The sequence below is a fragment of the Corvus moneduloides genome, chromosome 2 (assembly GCF_009650955.1).
Source record: "Corvus moneduloides isolate bCorMon1 chromosome 2, bCorMon1.pri, whole genome shotgun sequence".
NCBI classification, from domain to species: domain Eukaryota; kingdom Metazoa; phylum Chordata; class Aves; order Passeriformes; family Corvidae; genus Corvus; species Corvus moneduloides.
The window spans coordinates 14,060,957-14,081,952 of NC_045477.1; the positions used below are offsets into that span (position 1 = coordinate 14,060,957).

The 20,996-nt window shown below is 35.5% G+C and overlaps 1 protein-coding gene across 2 annotated transcripts in view; it reads left to right on the forward strand.

Moving 5' to 3' along the window:
- The window catches only part of NCAM2 (neural cell adhesion molecule 2), a 282,099-nt gene that overhangs the window by 219,749 nt on the left and 41,354 nt on the right, over positions 1-20,996 (forward strand). For both annotated transcript variants that reach the window (XM_032097436.1, XM_032097444.1), the window contains exons 13-14: positions 12,900-13,019; positions 14,919-15,040. In XM_032097436.1, coding sequence (XP_031953327.1) covers positions 12,900-13,019; positions 14,919-15,040 — 242 coding nt within the window. The remainder of the gene's footprint in view (positions 1-12,899; positions 13,020-14,918; positions 15,041-20,996) is intronic.

Here is a 20,996-nt window from a genome sequence, read left to right on the forward strand (position 1 = left end):
GCAATTTTATAACCACTATAGGCTACAATTAAACGTTAGGACAAAGACCACTTTTTATCCAATTTATTTTGTGTGTATAGCGTCACATAAGAAAGTTATTCAGCCTTTAATTCTGACTCTGTGTAAATTCTGATCTCCATCCAAATCTTTGCTGTGAAAGTCTCTTGTGGTTGAAAAGGCTGAACTGTAAATAAATGTCTTAAACTAAATTACATGGATGGATTAGAGAGGCTGGAAAGTGAGAAATGTAAAGGGAAAAAACTATGTTAAAATATTTCAGGTTTTCATACAGACCTGAAACATCAGGAGAATGAGATGTACTTTTCACATTTAAAGGTGAATAAAATGTCATGAGAAGTGAAGAGAATCCAGACAATTTACTGCACAGCATGAGTTCATAACTAAAGCAACTGTTATGCACATACAACCACTATCTGAGCTTACCTTTTTTCCCTTGTAATTCTGTGTTTATAATTGCATTTAGTCAGCCAGTCAAAGCTCATTGCAGAATGTGATTTATGGTCTTCTCAAGACACAGACTTGAAATTCTGTAGGAACAAATGGAAGATACTTTGATTGCAAGAAGTATGTAGTAAATATTTTAATAAGAAATTAAATGGAGAATCAGTCTTTCCAAATGTGTTTCTCCTGGTGCTACTGTGATAATTCTGGTCTATTCCCTATTTAGACCTTTAAGGCTTTTCATAACCGCACACTCTCAAATAAATTTACGGTGAACAGCTGATCTGATGTAAAGGTCTTGCTGACGTGGCTTGTAAAGGTAAATCTTGTTAAGTAAAGAGTGATGCAGTGCAGTATTGGGTATGAATAACTGATAAATAAGACACATGGTGCAGCTGCAAATTCTGCCTTTCAAGTGTGTATCGTATTCATCCACATTTATTGTACCTTGCTTGTCTACTTAGAAAAAGATAAAGTACATTTATGGAATATTTATGTGTGTATAAACTTCTGCTGCACTTTGTAATACAAAACAGAAAAGTGCTCCAGATGACAGACTATTCTTTAAGTATTTTCAAGGTCATTGAATGACATAGTTATGAATAGAGCTTTCCTTCAGCCACATACAAGAATGAGCAACAGAACAATAGCATGGCCTGATCTGTATTACATTTCACAATATCTTTAAATTAATCTCCTTTTTTATGACCCTTTTTCTGTCTCCCCATTTCTTTCTTCATTGGTAAGAAATATATTATAGTATACAGGAGTAGGATAGGGATGAGGAAGAAATAGTTATGAAGGAAAACTATCTTTGCATGTGAGAAGCAAAAGAACAGTTCTGGAAATCATGATTCATGTCAGCCTTGAGGTCTTTCCATTTGCACAGTAGGGAACATTAGGAAAGACACATCCGGGATTGTGAAAATGGCCTCTGTGGAGATAGCACAAATCAGGAGCTGCTTCATTCTTGTTTGAAGTGGTGGTTTCTGCCATCTCCTGAATTGGGTAACAGAGCAAGTAGACTTTCTTTTCCTCACACTTAGCATGCTCCAGAGTTGAAAATTGCATGGCTTAGATGGGTGAAAGACAGAACTCCTGTTTCAGAGGCAGCTCCGAGGCTGCAGCAACTTAAGTGAGAAAAGTCATACAGATTTTATATATTCTGTTTATTACTGTTAGAAAGCAGAATTAGAGTGAAATTGAAAATGTTGGAATTTTAAATAGCTGTCTTAATTGAGAGACAAGTCTTGCTAACATGTGAATTTACCTATGAAAAATTCTCTGCGTCTCTGGGCATAGTCTTTAACACATTCATTCCTGTGTGTTCTCAGGTATTCCTTTGGCTTACCATTAAGAATTTCTGAATTCTCAACATCTGTTTTGTTTTACTGTAAGAGTACTGATGTATTTGTAGTAATGGGCAGTTTAGGTCCATCTGGTTAAGAAAGGTCACATCTAATTTATATTTAATAACACAGCGCAGTTTTGTAACACCATAAGAAAACTAGTGAATTGCATTTTGTTACACAAAACATCTTAAATATGTTGTAAAGCCTCATAGGAGAAAGAAATTGTAGCTCTGCAGAACTTTGCTGACAATAGGAAGAAGGCACAGTTGTTAAGTCATTATTTTCTTAGACTTTGAAGGCATTTTGGCCACAACAACCCCCTGCCATGCTACAGGCTGGGGCAGTGGCTGGAAAGCTGCTGAGAGGAAAAGGACCTGGGGGTGCTGGTCAGCAGTGGCTGAATGTGAGACAGCTGTGCCCAGGTGGCCAAGAAGGCCAAGGCTATGTGGCCTGTATGAGCATTAGTGTGGCAGCAGGACCAGGGCAGCGATTGTGGGTGGGTGGGCACTGGTGAGTCAAGTCCTTGCTTCGAGTCCTGTGTCCAGTTTTGGGCCCCTCACTGCAAGAAGGACATTGAGGGGCTGGAGTGTGTCCAGAGAAGGGAACAGAGCTGGGGAAGGATCTGGAACACAAGTCTGATGAGGAGCAGCTGAGGGAGCTGGGGGTGTTTGATCTGGAGAAAAGGAGGCTTAGGGATGAATTTATCCCTCTCTGCAACTCCCTGAAAGAGGTTGGTGCCAGGTGGGGGTTGGTCTCTTCTCCCAGGCAATTAGTGACAGGACAAGGAGACACAGTCTTAAACTGCAGCAGGGGAAGTTCAGGCTGAACATCAGGAAGAATTTTTTTTATTGAAAGTGTTGTTAAACATTGTAATGGACTGCCCAGGGAGTGGTGGTGGAGTCATCATCCCTGGAGTTTTTCAAGAAACAACTGGATGTGGCAGCTGGCAAAGTTGTAATCAGTCAGAGCTTGGACTCAGTCTCAGAGGTTTTTCCAACTAAAATGATACTGTGATTTTTTTGGTGGTTTTTTTTTTTTGGGTTTTTTTTTTTTTTTTGTGATAAAAAAGAATGTATTTGGCCCAATAATCACTAACTAGTTTAGAATAAATTGTTAATTTAGACCTGATTTTCCCCCTGATATATTAAAAGCAGGATCTTCAGATGGCAAACTATGTGGATTTACTACACCATGAACTATTTGTACGCATTCAACAGAATGTATTCCAGGTGCACCATGGGAACTAGTGTGGGCCTCATGCTTAGAAGATACAGCTGTTGTCTGCTGTGAATTCAGGTGAAGCCTACCTCACCTTTTGCTCAGGATCTTTCAGTAACAAAGAATTCATGGGTAGAGTTTTGAATGTAGGCGACCATTTTCAGCTCCAACTTTGTGTTCCAAATTTCAAATAGAATGGAAGTCAAAAAAAGGAGCTCCATTGTAGGAACAGCAAAAAAAATGGGCAGGAAAAACTGACGTGCTTTCTGCCCTGCAAGGGAGAGTGAGAGGTTCTAGTTTCTGCCATATATGAAATAGACTGGGATAGGATACAGTTTGGTTTATACAATTGAGGAATGAGACAAAGTGATATAGCTGCAGCAAGACTAGAAGAAGGGAAGGTATATATTCATAACTAACTCCAGCCTGCCCCCTCGAAGTACACTCCCTTCTTCAGTAATCCAGGTTAGACTCCAAACTTTGGTATGAAACAGGGAATACATAGTAGCATTGCCTACAGGCTAACAAGGAGCGTGTTCTTTGTAGTCTCCTAATAAGTATTCTTGTTTTATTTCCTGGGTTGTCTTCCAGTAACCACTAATTTTAGGCTTGAAGCAGTGTTCAAAAAGAGAAAAAAACAATAGGATAAATGACACAGTATAAATTATCTTAATAAGGGCATTGATTGGCCTTCTGCATTGAGATTAAAAGTTACTCCTTTACTACATTTTTTGTATTCTGTGTTCACTCAGTAAACTATTACTTACTCAGAAGTCTTAATTCTGCTGTCTTTCTGTGTTCATATTGCCAGTGGAAGTTCCAGTGTATTCAATGGCCTAGAATTTTTTCTTACAGGACAGTTTTAAAACTAATGTCTACAGAAAGTATATTTGATTAATGGAAAGGTTTAACTTAATCAGATTTTTTAGCTAGCAGTGTAATTTGTACTACTAAAATTGCAGCAATTATAGTGACGTAAATATTTAACAATGAACCCTGCTGAGAACATCAGTTATATGTTAGAAAGCATTTTGAACAATACTTTCTTTTCACATTATGGGGGGAATATCTGGTAGAAGTCCAAATCCCCATTGATTTCACTGTATTCATTTATTGTTTCATTAAACTTTTTACTGTAGTCCATTTCAAGTGTCTGGCTGCTTCTCCAAGCAAAGTCTTTGCATTAAGAATTGTTCAATAGTTTTATAGCGGAGGGCAAAATGGAGTTCCAAGAACCAAGATAGTATTCCCCTTTAATTTATAGAATCAGAAAATTTGGTTGGAAGGAATATCTGGTATTTATCTGGTCCAACCTCCTGCTTTAATCAATACTATTGCCAGTCCTTGATCAGGTCAGGTGTGGTTTTGTCTAACTCAGTCTCAAGGATGGAGATTACTCACCCTCTTGTCTTGGTCTAACCTGTTTCAGTGCTTCACATCTCTCCCAGTGTATACCTAATACCTGGTCTGAACATGCCAAAAAAAAAAAAAAAAATACTGTGGTCATTTCTTCTAAGGACTGTGCCAAGTTTCACCAGTCTCCATGAGATCCAGAATTTTTATTGACTAAATAATTCTTCTAAATGTTACAATAGGAAACTGTTAGCCATCGCTGAATGTTATTATCCAATAAGTTGCAACACTTCAAAACACTGAAAATGCTATGCGCACACATATACGCACAAAATTATAAAAGTATTTCTTAAAAGCTTGTTCTAAAACACTTACTGAATAAATAAAATGAAGGGCTAATGAGTACTGGGAGGAGACCTGACACTTTAAATGTCAGGTAATTCAAAGAGAGTTTGTTTTTGAAATGTATTTGAATTTTGTGATTTTGAAGCTGAGTATTTATTTCCATTTTTACCTATTCAACTCTGTAAAGAATTGGTTCTTTCAGGATGCCTTTGTTTAGTTTAACAAGATCTTCTTACAGGGAATATCGGTTGTTTCAAGGACTCTCTCTCCTGAACTTTAAATTTAGTGGTACTTAAAAAGTTTTTAATTATCCACTCTTTCTTTTTTTCTCCTCTCCTTTTCCTCTTCCATTTCCTTCTCTCTTATCCCTTTCCTATGCTTTGACTTCCATTTACCTTTCCTTTAATATCTACAAGTGCCTTTTATGGAAGTTGACTGCATTTTCAAAGATTTGTTAATAAGCAGCTGGCTTGGTCATCATAAATGTCAAGGAAATATTTAACTAAAAACTCGGAGAAAGGGATAGTAAAGAGAGTGTGTGTTTGAAATATAAATTCCATTGTAATGGTGATGGGAAACAAAATCTATCAAAGCTAGATCCTGGTTGCGCAGGATTGCTGATAGGACGCTAATCAGTACAAGTGGTAGGATTTGTTCACAAAATACTCTATTTTATTGTCAAATTAGTATAACAGAAAAGTGTGAAGAAGATATCAAGATAATATGCTCTAGTCTATCATTGGGAGTACAAATATTTTTTGTAAACCTATAGCCTAAAAATAATACATGCTTTTTTTTAAAAAAACACTACATAGATTATTTATTTTATATGCAGTTCATGCAATTGTGTTTCTGTTCTGAATAAAGTTGTGGAAAGTTTATTGGTGAAAAGTTTACTGATACAATGGTCTATCTCAATAGATTGCTTTTGTTCCAGGAATGTTTTCCTCAGGACTTTTTTTTTTTTTTTTCTCTGTGTTCTGCCATTATTCAGATTAAATACAAGTTGAACGAAGGGTGTTTTTTAAAATAAATGACCTTCTAAAGAAAATATATTCATTATTACACCTGAAGTTTGTTAAATGACAAAACTCATCTTCTGGATTCATGCTGATCCAATATATTATAAACTATGTTGTCAACCCACAAATATGCTCTCTTCTAGGCACTTTAGTGTATAAAAAAATTCCCTGAGGTATATTACCATGTCCCGCAGCCGTAGGGAGGAGGAGAGAAGATCCAGCAGGCAGGAATTGTGCAGCAAGATTGATTTATTTAATTATTTTACAAACTCTTTTATAGACTTTTTCTTCATAGTCTAATTGGAAAAAGGATCAGCCACCCATTGGGGGTGATTGGCTAAAATCCTAAAACATCCATTATCAAAATATTTTTCTGCTATAGTATAAACGAGGCTTCTCAAGGCTGCAGGTGTTTGGTTGTTTACAGAACTCTGCTACCTCTTCTGTGAGAGAGAAAAGTCTCTCACGGACTTAGAAAATAGCAAGAAAATCCTTGCTAGCAGCATTTTTGTATCCACATTAGTGTAAACTCCTGCTTGCTTTATTTTCATTAATTTATAGTACTGTGCATTTTGTAACTATAATTGTCCTGAATCTTTTCTTATTAGATTTATTTCGATATAAATAGGTATCAAAGAAAATCCCTGAATGGGGATGCTACTTTTGGTTCAGTTTGTATAGTGACATCTCAAAATGCAGCCCAATAAAATTAAAAATTAAATACATGGAAGAAAGGAGCTTAACATGTAATTGTGTTTTAATGTGTTATATATTAATATTAATAAAAATATTAAAGCCATTTTTGACAAATGCATTTTTAATGTCAGCTACTGAAAAGTATTTTTTAAAGAAATTAGTCATGTTAGTGAAAATTAGATTATATTGATTATACCTGATCTACTACACTGTATGTCTTTATTCATGGATTATTATTTATATTCACAGTTAAATAAACCACTAAAACTTTTATTACAAAATATTATAACAATTATACATTTTAGTGCAAAGAATGATGAAAATTCCTGGAACAGAACCATTTTATCTGATTATTAAAATGGTTACATTTGTTTCTGGTATTTTAGGGAATTACTTAAAGCTTGATAGTCTCCAGTTTATGCCAATGATTTCACTTACAGTAGGATCTGCTATCATCATGTTTTTCATAGAATGTGCAGCTTGAAATATTTTCATTATTAAAGTTCATTTATTTGTGTTAGCTGAATTCTGACATTTATAGACAGATGATTGAATCAGTATTTATGAAATTAATTGTTATTTGGGCAAGGCAGACAGATGGAACTGAGACAGCCAGGCTGCTTCTGCATATGAATTAACATTTTGTCTATTGTGTAGCAAAATCTTTTTTTTGTTTGTTTTTTTCCCCTGTATTTCTCCCCCATGGCAATTTCTTACTTCATTCTGTCAATATTTCTGTGAGCTAACTGAGAGGCTCAGCTAGAAAAAAGAGATTTTATACTCTTCCTCCTACTGTGCAAACACACAGATTAAACAAAACAGTTGTTGCTCATCCCAGGCAGACAGATTTTGGGCAAAGTTCCTTATATTCTGTAACATCTACAAGAGTCTCAGACATTTGTACAGAACCTTAATACTTTACTACCTTAAATTTCTCATTGTTTTCTTCCCATGACTTTTTCTCCTGCCCTTAAAAGAACACAAGTCATCATCACAAAGAGAAAACTGTTTAAGCTTCATAAAAATACTATTCATTTTTTTTCTCTGAAAGAGAATCAGGTATTTCCAGGGGACTCAGTTTTTCCTTGAGAGTAGTAAAATAATGAATAATAGGTGCAGCAAAGTGCTGTTAAATCAAAACACTCCACTTATTAACATGCACAGTATTCAGGTTGCATTCATCCTCTGTAGTAATGTAGATTCAGATTAAAGGGAAAGAAGTAAGAAAAAATACCCAAACCATCCTCAAATTTGTAATGCTTCTCTGACAGAAATTTCACTCTGCCACTGCAATCTCAGATATATAGGAGTGAAGATGTTATTTCAGCAATGATATGTCTCAGCTACTTTGTTTCAAAGTAAATTTATATCCTGCTTCAGTTATATCTAACATCCTCAAGGGATTGAATTTGGAACTGGAATAACATTGTCCTATGCAGCAGATACTTCTCCAATCAGAGCAATGTGACAATGTGATATTTCTGTTAATTAACCTCATATAAGGTCCACTTTGGGATTAATGTAGAGGAACCGTACTGTTAATTCCCCTAACCTTCTTTTCCTTGGTGGTGGTTTATGTAATATATCACATACTTAGAAGGTTTCTGAGGGAATCACTTCAGTGAAAAGACAATTTAATATGCCAGACCTTTTCCCTCTCATTCTACTGTAATAAAGTAACATAAACAACCTACCAGAGAAGCAGCTGGGGAATCTGGTTTTGGTTTTACTGACTTGGATTTATAGTACAATTTATTTCACAGCAAATCTTGTGTTAGATCTTGCTTTCCCATGGTTCATTTTGACAGCAGCTAAAATTCTGTGACAATAAAAGGAACTTTTCTGGCTGAAATGCTTGCACACTGTATTTTAAATAATATGAAGTTCTGCTTTTTTTTTTTTTTCTATCTTATTTATTTCTGTGGGGGGGGTTTGTGTACTGTGGTTTTTTTATACTGTGTTAGATTTGCTTGCGAATTACAAGAATCTGAATAATAAAAAGAAGGACTTTATATTTAATATTGCTTAAACTTCAGGATTATGGTCACATAATAGGTTAAACTGAATTTTTTATTCAGTAAGGTTTAATTATTTTCTGTTGCTGTGTTTCTTTTTAAATTCTGGTTGACAAAATTAAAAAAAAAAACAACCAAACAACAATATCCATGGTATACCTTGTCAAAAAATTGTTATAATTTTGAATTAAAGTCTTAATATATTATACTAAGCCAAAACCAATATACGTGGTAACTTCTTGTGTCATTATGTCCTCCAAGGGTACCTTGAGACTGAAAGTGTCACTTATAAATGGATAACACTAAGCTATGAGCTGTTGTGCATCATGTTAATTTATTAATTAACTAACTTAAATGAGATAATTTATTTAATTTGCAGAGTTCACAAGTGAATGTTCTGCTTTTCACTCTTTGGAGTATTCCTTCCAAATCTACTCCTCAATTTAACCAGTCACTACGTGAATAATCCCAGTAAAATCAACCTACGAAATTGAATTCTTCAGCTGAAGCTTGCAGATACTGTGATTAGAAAGACAATATCTACTGATTCGTCTATCTACAACTAGAAGAAAATGGAAACTTTCAAATGATACTCTGAAAGAAAGGGATTTCACTTTCAGTGTATCTGGAACTTGATATCCACCAACAAATATGCCAATGGCATAATGCACACATATAGTAAACAGTGGACTGTTTTTTTCACATTTATATGCTGAAAGTGAAAGTACTGTATTACTTTCAGATTATTATTTTAAATTTTTCAGCTATTACTTCAGTGATCACTGCAAGCTGAAATCAAAATATCCATTGTGGCCAGGGTTATTTTCCTGTCAGAAAAATTTATTTGTATATGGAAAGATGAATAAGCTGATTTTATACTTAGATACACACACTGACAAAAAAATTAACTAGTTTATGAAATATTTTCTTCCAATCTCAACATATTCTAAAACATGTGAAACTCCTACCAAGCAGTGAAATTTTCTGTTCTCTTAGATTACTCTTCAGTCCTGCACTTTTGTTACTCTCTGGGAGACAACTTCTTAGTCTTACTTAGTTACTCCAAGTATTCTTTGACAACTGGAGTATTTAAAGTATTCTCATCCAGACTGGTTCTTTTCTTTGTTTTTCAGAAGACCATAGTTATAATTTTTCCTACATATATAATATATGCATATTACACCAAGTAGGTCCAGTTTTTGAGGACATATTATGCTAACAGATATGGCTGAGTTAATTCCACAAATACAATTGCAAAAGTCATTGTATCTAGATTCATAGTGCTGTGCAGGGGATTCTAAAGTATACACTGATTCTTTAAATACTGCATATATAAGTAGCTTTATTCATTTCTATAGGTCCCAGGAGTGTTTAGAAAATCAGATCCTTAGGTTTCATGTAGTTAGCACATTTGCATTTTCTTAAATGTGGACTCATAGTCGTGCTTTTATGTTGTTTAAATTTTAAAAACATTTACAATAGCACTAATATTTGGTATGCCTTAAGGTTTATTTTCAGTGAAATTATTCATCCTTGGAAAGTAATCATGGCTGAAAGGCAAGTCAAATACTGTTGCTGCTTAGTTAAGTTTTAAATTTCATCTTAACAGAACTTAATGTTACGTCTCCAAATTCTATTCTTACCCTCATGATGATACATTATTTTTTCCTAAGATGATTATACTTTAGAGTTCAATATTTTAAAACCTCATGGAATGATAAAGCTAAAACGTGCTGGAAGATATACAATTCTACTGCTTTATTTACAAGAAAACAGTTATGTTTCAATGGCAAATTCATGCAAAATGTCCATAATAGAGTGTGAAATGTAGAAGTTACTGCTTTTCCAAATTCATTAAATCCCTTTAGCTTCACATTTAATGGAAACTCTGTCGAACTGCTGTAGAAACTAAAGAAATAGAAATTCTAATAAATCTGGACTGAAAAGAATAACAAAGAGTGTGGACAGAAATAATTATGCTTTCTTGGAATATATAACTTGAAAAGCAGGCCTAAAGCATCTAAAAAAGTACTCCTTTCTAATGAAAAAAATTAGGCTCCCTAGGGACTGTGAGAGATACTACTGGCTCTTTTTTAAGGTATTACATTACTACATCCACTTATAAGACATTACAGCCCCTGCTTTGCCAGGCAAGACAAATCTGTTGTGCTCCTAGTCAAGCCCATCTAATTTCCATCCATTCCCCAGTATGAATCTGACAGATGGAGAGCTCATCACAGAGCCAGCAGTAAGCAAGCAGGCAATTGCTGGAGAGACAATAAAAGGAATCTTTCTTCTAAAGGCAGGGTAATGCTCCAAGAGCTCTGCATGGATCAACATTTCCAAGTGCAGAGTCAATATTGCTTTTAGTAAATACAGTATTATGATACTATTTATAATGTATTCCCATAAAGGTTGCCAGAGTCTAACATTATTTTCCTGGATTTTACTTCTAGATTTGCTGTTGCGTTCTTAGTGCTTTTTGGCAAATTTTACCTGTTTTCTGCTTCAGATGGCATCTTGAGGTAGAATCATAGAGCTAGGTTGTGCAAATGATCACTGTCAGAAATTCATTCTTGATTTCTGAAATCATGTCCTAAATTCCCACCCCTTTGCTTCCCAAGTCTTTTTTGTTTTTGTTTGTTTGTTTTTATAATTTTTTTATTATTATTACATTTAATTTGTGTATTTCCATGCATCTTCTCTGAAATACGTACAAACCTGTCTAATTCTCTTTCAGGTCCTCAGTAGATAACTCAGATCTCTTCCTTTGATCATCATAGGCACCTGTCATTTTAGGTCTTGAGCACACTGTTGAGCTGGTAGACCACAGCACCAGAAAGTCACCATGAATGTGCGTGTAGCTGCATTTTGGAGTGTAGATCGAGGACAGTTGATACTGCTGTCCATGAAGGAAAAATGGCAAGTTATGAACTGTATGAAGGTGGCTGGAACACGCATTATATGCCAGTTGCCAGTGAGGAGGATGGAAAATTCCATAATTTTTTTACCAGTTTCATGTCTCCTATGTGTGATGGGTTGACCCTGGCTGGATACCACTTGACCTCCACAGCCACTCTATCACTCACCTGTGCAACTGGACAGGGGAGAGAACATGTAACAAAAAGCTCATGAGTTGAGATAAGGACAGGGAGAGGTCATGCATCAATTATCATCATGGGCAAAACAGACTCAGCTTGGAGAAATTATTGAATATATTATCAGACAAAATCAGAGCAGGATAATGAGAAGTAACAGAAATCTTAAAAACATCTTCCTACCACTTCTCCTTCCTTCCCAGCTTTACCTCCTCTCCCACAGAGAGTTGGGGAATGGGAATAATGGCCAGTTCATCACACATTGTTCCTGCTGCTGGTCAGGGCATGGAGTCCTTCCCTGCTCCAGCTCAGGATCCCTCCCATGGGAGACAGTTCTCCATGAACTACACTGATGTGAGTCCATCCCATGGGCAACAGTTCTCCATTAGCTTCTCCAGCATGGGTCACTCTTCCCCAGGGTCAGTCCTTCAGGCACAGGCTGCTTCAGCACGGTTCCCACACAGTGTCACAAGTCCTACCAGGAAACCTGCTCCAGCATGGGCTCCTGGAACAGGTCTTCATGTCCCTGCCAGGAGCCTGTTCCAGCATGGGCTTCCCACAGGGCCAAAGCCTTTTCTCAGCATCCATCTGCTCTGGTGTGCGCCTCTTCCATGGGTTGTAGGTGGATCTCTGCATCCCCATGGTCTCCCACGGGCTGCAGGGGCACAGCTGCATCTCTATGGGCTGCACTACAGGCTGCAGGGGAATCTCAGCTCTGGCTCCTGAAGCACCTCCTGCCCCTCCTTCTGCACTGACTTGGGTATCTTGGGTTCCTTCCACATATCCTCATCCTGCTCTTCTCTTGACACAAATACATCTGCACAATAACTTTTTTCCTTCTTAAATATGTTATCACAGAGGGCTAATGTCACTGATGGGTTCAGACTTGGCCAGCAGTGGGTCCATCCTGGAGCAAGCTGGGATTGGCTCTGTCAGACATGGGAGAAGCTTCTGGCACCTTCTCACAGAAGCCACCTCTGTAGCACCCTCACTACCAAAACCTGGGTGTGCAAACCCAATACACTGTGCTCACAATCTGAACATAAAATATCAATCCCAATCAAGGTCCTTAACTGTTGCTTATTGCTTCTCTAACACTGACTTCACTATTCCTTCAGAAGTGTAACTTGCTCAGTCACAACAATGGTTCTATGCAGATGAAAAAAGGGACTGCTAGCACACAACAAAAAAGCTAAGTTTGAAACCAATGTACTGTCAGAATATGAGAGTTGTTAGTTTGTGAGTGAAGAAAGCAAATTATGAAATTGCCTTACTTTCCTTTTTTAAATTTATTACTTCCTCAATTTTTATTCCCTTTTATTTTTTTCTTTCCTTTAGCAATGGTTGTTCTGAGCAATTTGGAACCAAATACAACATATGAGATAAAAGTAGCTGCTGTAAATGGAAAAGGGCAAGGAGAATATAGCAAAATTGAGATCTTTCAGACCTTACCTGTCCGTGAGTAATACTTGTGCTATTAAATGAAAATTATTACTGTTAGAATATCTCTAGATTTGAATTATGATTTACTGTAGAAAATGTTTGAAGTTTATCATCTACTCCCCAGTGTATTACATGTTTCTCAGAAATCATGTTTTGTTATTCCACCCTCCCAAGAAGTATGAATGAACTTTAATTGGAGAATTTATCCCATTATCTTATAGTTTTGAGATTCAGAAAAGTCTTTGTTTAATATAAAAAAGCACAAACCCTGAGAGATATTAAAATAAGAAATTTTTCTCATTAACACTCAAGATATTATCCACATCTAAGAGAAGTGAATTGGCCATATCTGGAGACATTTCTTCACTAAACTATGGTGCTATTGTTCTGCAATTATCAAGCCTCAAGCAGAAATCTTAAGCTGTGGAAGAAATGATGAGAATAAATTGTTCTAACCACAACTACATGCAAATGAGAAATTCTGTGAAAACAATTCTGTATTTATAGTAACTCGAGGCCAGAGATTTGGATTTAAATATTAAGGGAAAATGAAAAATATTTTTTTCAAATTATCTTTAAATAGAAACAATAATAAATTAAATACAAAGAGAGAATAAAATCAAAGAACCTACCAGATGGCAGTGTAATCAAACAGACATACTGAAATACATCAGCAGCTACTGCCAGACCAGTCTGTCATAAATCTGTTGCAACTGAACTGTTTCCTGAGTAGGGCATTACTCAGTGTAGCTAATACTGGCCCTAAGGGAATGAACAATAAAAGTAATGTAACTACAAAGAATACAAAATGTTTCTGTGATATGATATGATATGATATGATGTTATGTTATATTATATTACATTATACATTTCTTCTGTCCCAAAACAGTAACTTGGCAGCTTTCACATTTCTTTTTCATTGAAGCATGTAGACATTCTAAATACATTCCAGGACAGATAAAAAGAATTTCTTATTACTCCTATCCATATACCTGATAGAAGAATATCAGAAACTGACAGACATTATATATACATATATGTTATCTGATAGAAAGCTAGATAAATTTTATGTTAAGATCTAAGTAAGTTTATCCTTATTTTATAAGTGATAAACACAAATAATACAATTATTTCTAAAGGAACTGTATCTCTCTGGGTGAATGCACATTTACAGATATTTTGAAGATAAGGCACTTCAGTATATGTTAATTTAGGATCTCCTTTAAAAAAATATAATAGGCGTTTCACATAGAAAAGATAATCTGTGAATTTTTGACTACTAAAGGGTCTTAAAGTGGCTATTAATATTTTAGTTGTATGATTAAGACTACCTTTATCTTCTCATTACAGCTAAGACATTTGGTTTTAGTTTTGGAAATAATATTCTCTACATTTACTCTTGATATTGACTTCTCTAAGACGAAGTTATTCTTAGACAATTTTTATTTAATTTGATGTGGCACATTTATTGGAGAGTAAATTTACTTTAAAAACTGTTTCGCAATTTAGAAATCTCACATGGGATTAAAGTTATGCTAAAGTTATGGAGCTTACCTGTAAGAGAGTGTCTTTTAAACTTCAGTGTAAGTAGCAGCTTACCAGCCTTGCTGAATTGATGGCTAAATGATTTTGGAAGGAAATTACATTTCAAACTATCAGAAGTCAGAAGGTCTCAAAGAAATGAATATTTCTTTCATACTTCATATAATTTTGTTTCCTTGTATGAGGAATCTATATTAGAACAATTTCAAGCACAATATTTAACACTCTTATTAAGGCTGTTTTGTAGTGCCTGGATGAATCATATTGATTTTAAGATTTTGATTAAAATGATTATGCACAAGTTCCCAGCTGTAATTTAAGATTTATCTCACTGCTGAATTATTATTATGTACTGTTTTTTTCCTTGTCTAGGGGAGCCAAGCCCCCCTTCAATCCATGGACAACCAGAGAGTGGCAAGAGTTTTAAACTTAGCATAACTAAACAAGATGATGGAGGGGCCCCCATACTGGAATATATTGTCAAATACAGAAGTGTAAGTATTTCAGTTAATCAAAATAAGTGAATTATGCTTGTTAATATCTGATTTTAATGCAGAGAAAATTGTTGCTATTATATGAAATTTACCAAAGTGATTTGTGTTCCAGAAAATAATTTTTTTAAAAATATATAGTATGTTTACTTTTGTGACTAGGTTGTAGATGCCAGATTATAAAATAAAAATTGAAAAAAAAAAAAGCACTCTGCTATTCCTAAAGGTATAACTGAAAATTCCTCCTATCAAGACACCTATATTCTTTTGTCTGTTGCATAGTAAAAGTGGGACATTCATGTTCAGCTTTTAAAAACACAGTAAATTAGCAAACATTAAAGTTACACACTTAAAGGTTGTTTAAACAGCAAATTTGTAATCTATTGTAAATGCACCAGTATTGATAAGTATTGATAGAAAGCTATAGTGCTGTGTTCCATATTAATTGTAAATGACATTAATTAGCTGATCATGTTTCATATTATCTATCTGCCTGAATTCCAAGTCTCATCTTACAAAAGCCAAGTAATCAGCACATTGTTGGGAATTTCATGAGTTTCAAAGTATATATCTGTTGTTAGACAGCCATCAGGCAGAGTTTTTTGTCATTCTGTCATCTAGACAGCTCTGTTTCGGTGTTCTCTCATCAAATCTGGCAAATTTAGAAAACAGGCTTTTCTACAATGTATAATTTATTGAAAAAAGAAAAGTTGTGTGGGTTTTTTTTTATTTATTATTATTAGTAATAGCTAAAATACATTTCCTGATGTACTGTGTTTAGGAATCATTGGGTTGAAGAAGTAGCTGCAGAGCTGGCAAAAGTGATGAGTTTAATTCCAAAGTGTGCATTTTTTTAGAAAATTTCCTCCTGTTCTTTCAGGAAAACTGTAGAACTTTTATCTGACTAGACCCAGTAAAAGAGACATCTTACCAGAGAAGAATTTCATGTCCATTAGGAGTGTCGAAAATCGGGAATGTAACATTGGATATCTAGGCATGTTAAATGGAAGGTAGTGAGGACAGTATTTATTTACAGAAAGCAGCAATTTTTGAGAAATTAACTGTAGAACCTGTTGGAATGTTACCAAAGAGGAAAAGACAGTTCCTTGTAATAGTTTTTTGTCACATTTCCTGATGTTTGCTATAATGTAACTTTTTGACTACAGTCCAGAGATTATCCGTGTGCTAAACCTGGTATGTAAAATTATTCTCCTGTGCTAGATATAACCAAAGAGGATTAGTAGCTCCAAATTAATTGAGAAATATTTGGTAGCACTCTTAAGAGTAGTCTGAGGGAATGACCAGAAGTTATTCTGCTATCACTGGTCCCTAAATCTTAACTGACCTTCTTAAATGACTTTCTGTCTAGTGAATACAGTTGACGTAAAAAAAAAAAATTGCAAAGAAGACAAGGGTAGTAAAATACACAAGACAAGTTAAAAATGCAGTTTTGCAGGATTGAACTTCCTAGTTAGGTTACAACGCCTCTAAGTATTTACCACTGAGTACAAAATAAGCTGCTCAGAAATAATACATTCATGCAGCATATGGAATTTTATCTGTTTTTATGATTAAAATAAGCTAAATTCTTTTGGTTCTATCCCAAAAATTTTTGGAAATCTGATTTTGATCTATGGTTTTGACTAAGGTACAATATTATAGCATGAAAGATGACTTTTCACATGTGGTGTTGGAAGGTAAATGTGCAGTTTAAGCAGTAACTGGAAAGTTAAAAGGTTGCTGAAGGAGATAGCTTTTACTTGGACCTTGAATCCTTAACTCCATAATCTTTCAACTGAAAAAGCAATTTGACTAAATTAAAGGCCTTCCTACAACTAAAGAAGCAGAATAATTTTATGGTGTTTTAGTCAGAAAGAATGAATGCTATTTAAAGTTCATAGTTATTTGTTGACTGCTTATCTTCTATCTTCCCCATTGGTCATGTTAATTAGCTTTCCTGTAAGTCTTGCCAGCCTCATTATTAGCACCTGGACCAATGTATTTGCTTGCATTTTTGAAGAGCATATTTGACAACAACCAATACATCAGTGGCTTTTTTTTCAAAAAGTCGACTTGCCCATGTTTAATTTTTATACAGATTTATTTTTTAAAACTGGGGGAAAGACAGCCTTTAAGATATTAAAGCAATGTTGCAGCCTGATTGAGGGCAATTGGTAAGTTATTTTTTCTGGAAATAATGTATTTCATTCTGTTGAATATTCCTTTCCTATCATCAGTTTCTTCATATTAAGGGCAGGAATTACTGGCTACAATCAGATAATAAGCAGCTTGACATTTTCTTTTGTATTCCAGAGAATTAGGTACTGTGCAATTTTTATGAGTAGCAGCCTCAATTTTTTTTCATGCTGTTGCACTAAGAAAGTCGAGACAGCCTGACAAAGCTTTGTTGATGGAGTCTGAGGCTGATGACATACGTTGGCTTCAGAGTTACCTTAGGAAAGAATAGGAAGGGAGAGAGTAAAACAAGGGAAAATTGTTCCCCAGTAACCAGCTGAAAAGAGCAGTGATGGGAATTTTCTAGGGAAGCATCCTGTCTGATGCCAGAGATGACCACCTGACCACAGTTCTCATAGGAAGGATATTTTTTTTGGTGGGGGCCAACTCAAGCCCCCCTTTTGTTCTTCCCGCTTTTGGTGCTTCCAGAGTTGGTTGGGGCACACATGATGACGTGCTGGTGTTTCACAACAGATGTGAAGCTTTTATCCATGTAAATTATGGAAATGTGTACTGAATTTGCAAATGGCTGTTATCTGATGGGGTATTTGCCAAGTACCAGAGTAACAAATTAAAACTGGGAGGGGAGAGTTGAGGAGATAGAGAGGACAGGAGGAAGGAACATTTAGGATACAGGGAAGGGGCTGTCACAGCAGCTCACGGCAGGCAGCTGACCAGGCAGAAGCAGAAAATAGAAAGGCAGGCTACAAAGCAGCCTTTGGAAAGGTTTGACACTGCTTAAACTTACTTCATAATGATTAAAAAAAAGTTCTGAACAGGTGTCTTAGCATTTCTATACTTCCAGGTCACAGAATACCAACAGTAAGCTAGAAAAAAAAAGAGAGTGGTGGAGGAATGGAGGGTTGTTTTTGTTTTTCCCTGGCAGGAAAAATTTTAGTAAATATTTGGAATTAAAACAGAATAATAAAAATAACACTCTTTTATGATTATAAACCTTTTGGTAGAAGCAAGAAAAATTGACTAAAGTGACTGGTTTTTACAGACCTGATAGTTGCTCACCTGTTTTTGACCTGTGACAGGGTTACTGTTATTGCTCTGAATTTTGGCAGACAAGAGTTTGATAGTTTATGTGTTTTGCTCTGAAGCACATTCGCTCTTCCATCATCTGTGTTGATGGAGGACATGTTAATTTTGTTGCTTTATGGTGGGTTCTACAACAAACTTTATAAATATAGAATATTTTTAAGGAGATAATTTCTCATTTGCTCCCACTCTCAAATATCTACCAAGAAACAGGTAAATGCTTTTGCACATATAGGTTTCAGTCTACCTGCCAGATCCTCGGACTTTCTGTGCTTTTTAAAACCATGTACATTATCAGCTGTTGTGTGCTTGGTTCAGTATTTGCCCCTGAACTTTATTACCCATATTAACCAGACCTAGAAATCTGCAACCTAGTGTAATTAATTCTTGTGAAATCACTGCTTTAAACTATCAGATTTTCTTCTGTGAGGATTTCTTGATATTTTTTCCTGCCAGCTTTCAAGGCAGTGTGGTATCTCCTGTCCGTTTTTTTATCACAGGGACCACCATAATAAGTCTGTTTGAGCTGAGCTTTAAGCTCAAAAATTTGGAGAGGATAGAGAGTAAGGGAAGAGTTGAAGGGGGTTTGTTGGAGTGAGATCACCTCTGGACCCAGGCCCAGAGGAAAGCCAAAGCACAGGAGTTGAATTAAAACCTTTGGGTAAGCTGAGGTACATGAAGTCACACCGAAGTGAAATAGAAATACAGATTTTTAACTTTTAGTAGAAATGTATGCTAAGTGCTTTAAACATTGAAAAGCTTCAGCAAACAAATCTTAAACACAGTTTTTACTGCTGCAGTGTTACCTTTTCACAGAATTTCTTTACTTTAGACAAAACATAGATAGAACTATACTGTTCACATTTTTCAGATAGAGTGTTCACATAAACAATACGAGCTGATAGAAACTATATATGCGAATCTGTGTAATACCTATGTAACACTTGTGTAAGTCTTACGACTGTTAGACCAGGATAGGTTAAGAAAAGAAAAACTAGAATCATGTGTTAATCTTATTGGTCAATTAACAAATATAATCCACACTTCTATAAGTTTAGAGAAGAAGAAGCTGTTTTCTACTTGCTGTTTGCCTGCTGCTGCTGCTGCTGCTGCTGTTACTGCTTGGCCTTAATATGTAACCCCTTTGAACTCTGCCTTCAGAAAACTGTGAGACTATGAAATAAAGAACTTAGCAGGACAGCAGCCTCCTCTGCTCTTTCACCCTCGTCCAAAAAAGGGAGGGTATCCCATCAAAAGCTCAACGGGGGTTAATCACTTTTTCTCACTTTTTATGAGATCCCAGAGAATGTGATTTTGGATACAATGTAGGATGACCAACCATTAAAGTGAAACGTGTTATTTTCTAGACTAGTAAACTGATGCCTAAACAGTGGATGGGTTTTACTTCCGCTCTTGTCAGGTGTGCCCTCAATTTTGAGAAGCAGCCAAGTCAAGGTAGACTGGAGTTTTACACTGCTCTTTTTAGTTTTTAGTTGTTTCTGTGGTTTTGTTTGTTTGGGTGGAGGGGGTGGTTTTGGATTTTTTTGGTCAGGGTATTTAGGTAGTTAGGTTACAGCTGTTTTATAAACCTAGCTCTTAGGTTCTTCTTAAATAAATTTAGCTGATGCTTATATTATGAAAAAATATGAAGCCAAAACTATATAAAGCCAATATATACACATTTAAGATATAATGATGTGAGGATTTTGTGGTTGATTTTTTTTGGTGTTAATATAAGGCTTAAGAGTAATGGAAGTGGGCAGTAAAATCCCCAAAATTGTAAAGGAGTATTTCTGCATAGTATAAAACAAAAGAAGATGTAAATAAAGGAACAGTTTAATCTCTGAGGTTGCAGATCCCATCACAGTTTCTGTAAGTGGGCATTTGTTGCTTGATACTAATGATTACTGACGGTATTACTTTTAACTCACCCCCAAATTAAACTACCATTTGTAATTTAGAAGCTTCATTCGTTTTGTTGTAGAACACTCTGTATATGGAGAGCTTTCTATAAATTTTAAGTATTAATGACAGAACAACCTAAGAAGGTACAAAGTGATCTCTTATGGTTCTCTCTTCTGCTCCTTAAGCTACCATTTAAAGGGTCTTATATTAAACAGGGAGATTTGTGGGAAGATTTACCTGGCAGACCCATGATTTGTCTTCTCATCCCTCTTTTTCCATTTCTACACTTACAGTAAACCAAATGTGGACACATTACTGAGCTCTGCGTAGGAGAAAGTACTTGAAAATGGAATATAGCTGAAATAACAGCTATAATGAAGGACATTGAAGTTCTTTTTTTTTTTCTTCTTTTTTTTCTTTTTTTTTTTTCTTTCTTTAAGAAGCCGTAAGCAGACAGTACTCAGACAGTACTCTGGAAGATTTCATCTGTTTGTCTTTAGAACACACCTTGCTTTCCAGATACTTTATTCCTCTTCCTCCTAACTTGTGTTTGTCAGTCTTCATAAAATGCTTTCTGTCTTTGCACTCATGCTTGGACTTCATTTCATTTAGCTCAATTCACACAGTTGGCTTCAGTTTCAACTAAATTATGGTATCTCTGGCATAGAGTATGCAGGTATCCTGTTACATTCCAGCTCATTCATTATTTTTCATCTGACCAAATTATGGAACATCCACCTTTTCACTTGTTCTGTCTGCAGAAGTTCAGCCTCAT